At 37.4% G+C, this 3860-nt stretch overlaps 1 protein-coding gene across 1 annotated transcript in view; it reads right to left on the reverse strand.

Moving 5' to 3' along the window:
• Positions 1-2952, reverse strand: part of LOC106960505 (probable polypeptide N-acetylgalactosaminyltransferase 8) — a gene marked incomplete at its 5' end in the record, with an annotated part of 9903 nt that extends 6951 nt beyond the window's left edge. The window contains 2 exons of the mRNA XM_015053636.1: positions 127-312; positions 2794-2952. Of these exons, the coding sequence (XP_014909122.1) occupies positions 127-312; positions 2794-2952 (345 nt within the window). The remainder of the gene's footprint in view (positions 1-126; positions 313-2793) is intronic.
• Positions 2953-3860: the final 908 nt, after the last annotated feature.

Here is a 3860-nt window from a genome sequence, read left to right on the forward strand (position 1 = left end):
AGGAAGAAAACACTTTAAACAGAAAATCACAACGATCTATAGACTGAATGTGAACTAAAGTAATAACAAAATGATAATACCGAAAAACAGCGCTCATGCGCTGCTTCCCGTCTGCGGCTCTCGTACCTCGAAGGGAATATTCCAGGCCAGGTTGATGTTGTGTTTGTATTCATCCATCCAGATCTCGGCGACCCGCAGGGCGTTCCTCTTCATGGCGGGCGTCAGGTCCGGCATGTAGGGCTTGTGGAAACGCTCGATGTGAGCGATCTTTGAGCAGGGAACGACCTCGATGCTGCCGCCACATGTCCAAACCTAAAATCAACCAGAAGAAAAAAATCATAAAATCTTGCACCATTTCTCTCTTGAAGTCCATCCACAGACTTCACCACTACTCTAACACTAAGCTCTTATTTTTGTTTACATAAAGATTTTACAAACAAAATATTTCTAATGCAAGCAGTTTCAAATACATTGCAATTATTTTTCTTTCAATATTTTCCTTTATGACAATAATTAATTTGTTATATTAGAGCAGAAAACCTGAACCAAAAAAAAAAAAAAAAGTATGACAGAGAGCTTTTAAATTAATCAGTGTGGTGGTTTGTTAGGTCTCCTAGACCACATTCCTCCTGCTCATCATGGAATAAATCATCATAATTTTTCAGCGACTGAAATGAAAGCTGCAGACTTTACCATCACTACTTCAACAACCAGTTGAGCGTCGATGGGCGAATCCAGCATTGAAAACGTGATGTCACACATTTTACTGTTCGTTAAATCAGGAAATTAAAGGAAAGGGAACATTTAAAAAACAATTGAAGTTCTATAATTTACATTCTTTGGTATTTGCTCTCTGAGCTTTGCAGCATGTTTCATCACCACCAGCCCTGCAGACCTAGCGAAGAATCTGCATAAATGAAAGAAAACAGCAACAATAACCTGCAAATATCCTGACAACTCCTTGGGAGCTTTCCTCTGCAGGTTGTAAAAGAAAACTCAACCCGTTAATTCAAACACATAAAATGTGAAACAACAGTCTGTGTTTGAGTTGGTACTGATCTGTAAACGTCAAGCTGAGCTGAACGACGTTGTTGACCTCAAGATAAACTCTGAAGATAAATGAACTGCTGCTGGTGCAGAAACAGTTAGAGTTTAAAACAAGCTAGTGAATGCCAAACCTTAAAGTCATGCAGCTGTTCATACGAGTCTCCAGCTACGATAAACAGCTAACCAAGTCACAGTCCTCACCCCCAAGTAGTTCTTTTCATCTTAAAAAAGAACAAAGATCATTTGGCACAAAGTGTGCAATATCCTCATTGAATATGGAAACTAAAATTCCTCCAAAAATACTCCGTTGCTTGGAGAAGCATTTGTCCACCATCTCAAACAGATTTTAATAAAAATGGGAATTAATTCTTTAATTTTAGAAGATTATTAAAGAGGCAGCATCATGCATTTCCCAGGCACATAGTGCTATTATAAGCGCGACCAGGGCTGTGTAATTTTATTGATTCTACGATATTAATAGGTTTTTCATACGTATCGATACATTAAATCCTACTTTGAATTAATGACAGAGATCACTCATGACATTTTTACCCAGTTGCACATGTACATTAAAAATGACATGAAATAAAATAACCAGTTACAATTAAATAATTAAATGAAATAAATTACATTAATATAAGTGAATAAGACAAAAAAATACACAAAGCAAATGTATAACAAAACAATTTATTGCAGTATTACGCCATCAGTTAAATTAATTCAATCCAAGTGAATGGGACAGTCACAAAATGTCACCAAAATCACTCCGTCCCTCTAAAATTTTTCAGAAAACCTTAAAAATGTATCAAATTGTATCGTTTGCTGAATACTATGATATATATTGTGAGCAGAATATCATGTATCGTATTGTATCGTGAGATGAGTATCATTACAGCCCAAAGCATGACTATGTTATGATGTAATTATGTTAACTTCAGTTGTTATCAAAATACTTTAAATATATCAAATATTACTAAAAAAAAACCTGCTTTACTAATTTAATGTCTTGAAATTGGGCCTCTGTCTCTTTAAGAAGCTCCTGCTCTTTCTGAAGCTCTGCCTCCAGGAATTCATCACAACATGGCTCCTCTATTAACCCTTTAATGTTTTTACCAGCATTGCTCTGAGCAGCAGCTCCTATAATGAGCTCAGCAGCTGTTTGCTAGTCTGAAGGAGCCGAGTGGGGAGGAGCCTCTTCTCGAAGGCGGGGCTAGGTCCATCCAGACGTTTTACACAGCTGAATGGTTACCATGGATATTAAAGGATTTCTCAAACATTAAAGACCGAAGGCGACACCACAGGTTTGTTTTTGATGAGAGAAAAAACATTAAAACATGATGGAAAAATAAAAAAGTCAATTTTACATGATACTGTCCCTTAACTTTATTATACATTTTATCTAGCTGGGTTATTTATTTTTATTTATTTGGAACATGAGAACAGTATAAAATAATGGACATACAGATGAGTCCAATATTTAAGTTTTCTGAATCTCAACTGAAGCACTTTGTTAATACATTTTATTGTTTTGGTGAGTCATCTTTAATTTGTCCCCGTCTCTGATCAGTGGAAATGTTTGTTGAGTTTATAGAGTTCTTGTTTGGTTTGAGGGACGGGACGCGGCGCATCAACAGTAGAACAGAAAGCAAACACATCTGCTGATTATTATTAATATTATTGGATGTAAACAGGCGGAGGCGCTGCAGCCTGGTGACGCCTTGAGTCAAACTTTGTAGATTTACTCACACGAATTCCAAGCTCGACGTTTTCACCACCATAAACTTTCATTCCTTCATCGAGGACTCCGATTTCTCCCAGAAACTTCCTGTCGGCCACCAGGATCCCCATGACCGATGGACTCCTGCAGTGAGAAGGCAGCAGAACCGCAGATCCATTTATGCTTCTTCAGGGCTTCATGCTCAAGTCCTGCCGTTTTACTGAAATCAGACTTTTCATGCCACTAATTAAAGGGGCTGCATGTGTTTTCCAGGCACATAAAGCCATTTTGTAGCACAGTCAGGTCACTGTGCTGCTTCAGTAACATTTTAAAAAAGAAAATCCACTTTTCCACTGGTAGATTCCGTCAGTTTTGGGGAAAATATCTTTTTATAAAATAATCTTCCAATGAAACTAATACCTTTGTATAAAATCAATATTAAGGAATTATTTGCTTCTATGTCTTTCGAAAAAGATATTTAAGTTAACCGTCTTATTTCAAGTGTATTATTGTGTTTACACTTGGAAAAGCACCAAAAATACTAAACACTAGTAAGATTTGTGTTTTGCAGTGCAGCTGAAACTAGTTAAGTAGTTTGATATTTTATATTTTCCCAACAGTGGCATCAACAAACAGCAGGAAGAGATTGACTTATTATCTGTGTATCAACTACAAAAATAAGATAGAAACAGTTTTTCCATGTGTAATGGGCTCTTTGCACCTACGGCGTTGACGTCACATCTCCAGGAGCTAATGCGGCTCACTTNTTATTTGCGTTTTGCTGGTTTTGAAAGGTACTTTTTCTCAAACCTATATAAAAGAACCACAGACAACGTAAATGAATTTTATGACAAAGCTTTTGCAAAAGGAGAAACTCCGTCAACTGCTCCTCCGAGCTGTTCACAGAGCATTCTGCTCTCCTTCCGCGTGAGCCCCTGTTTTATTGTCAAAGAAAACAGTCAAGGGAGCAGTCAAGAAAAACAACAGAGGTCGTAAAACTTCTAACCCAAACAGCTAGCAACCCAGTTCCATGTGTGATATCTGATCTATGGTCTGAGCCCGGTTCAAATCTCGGTCAAACTGTTAACAAGACAAA

The sequence above is a fragment of the Poecilia latipinna genome, unplaced genomic scaffold, assembly GCF_001443285.1.
Source record: "Poecilia latipinna isolate Pla-1442-1.1 unplaced genomic scaffold, P_latipinna-1.0 Scaffold1189, whole genome shotgun sequence".
Taxonomy (NCBI): domain Eukaryota; kingdom Metazoa; phylum Chordata; class Actinopteri; order Cyprinodontiformes; family Poeciliidae; genus Poecilia; species Poecilia latipinna.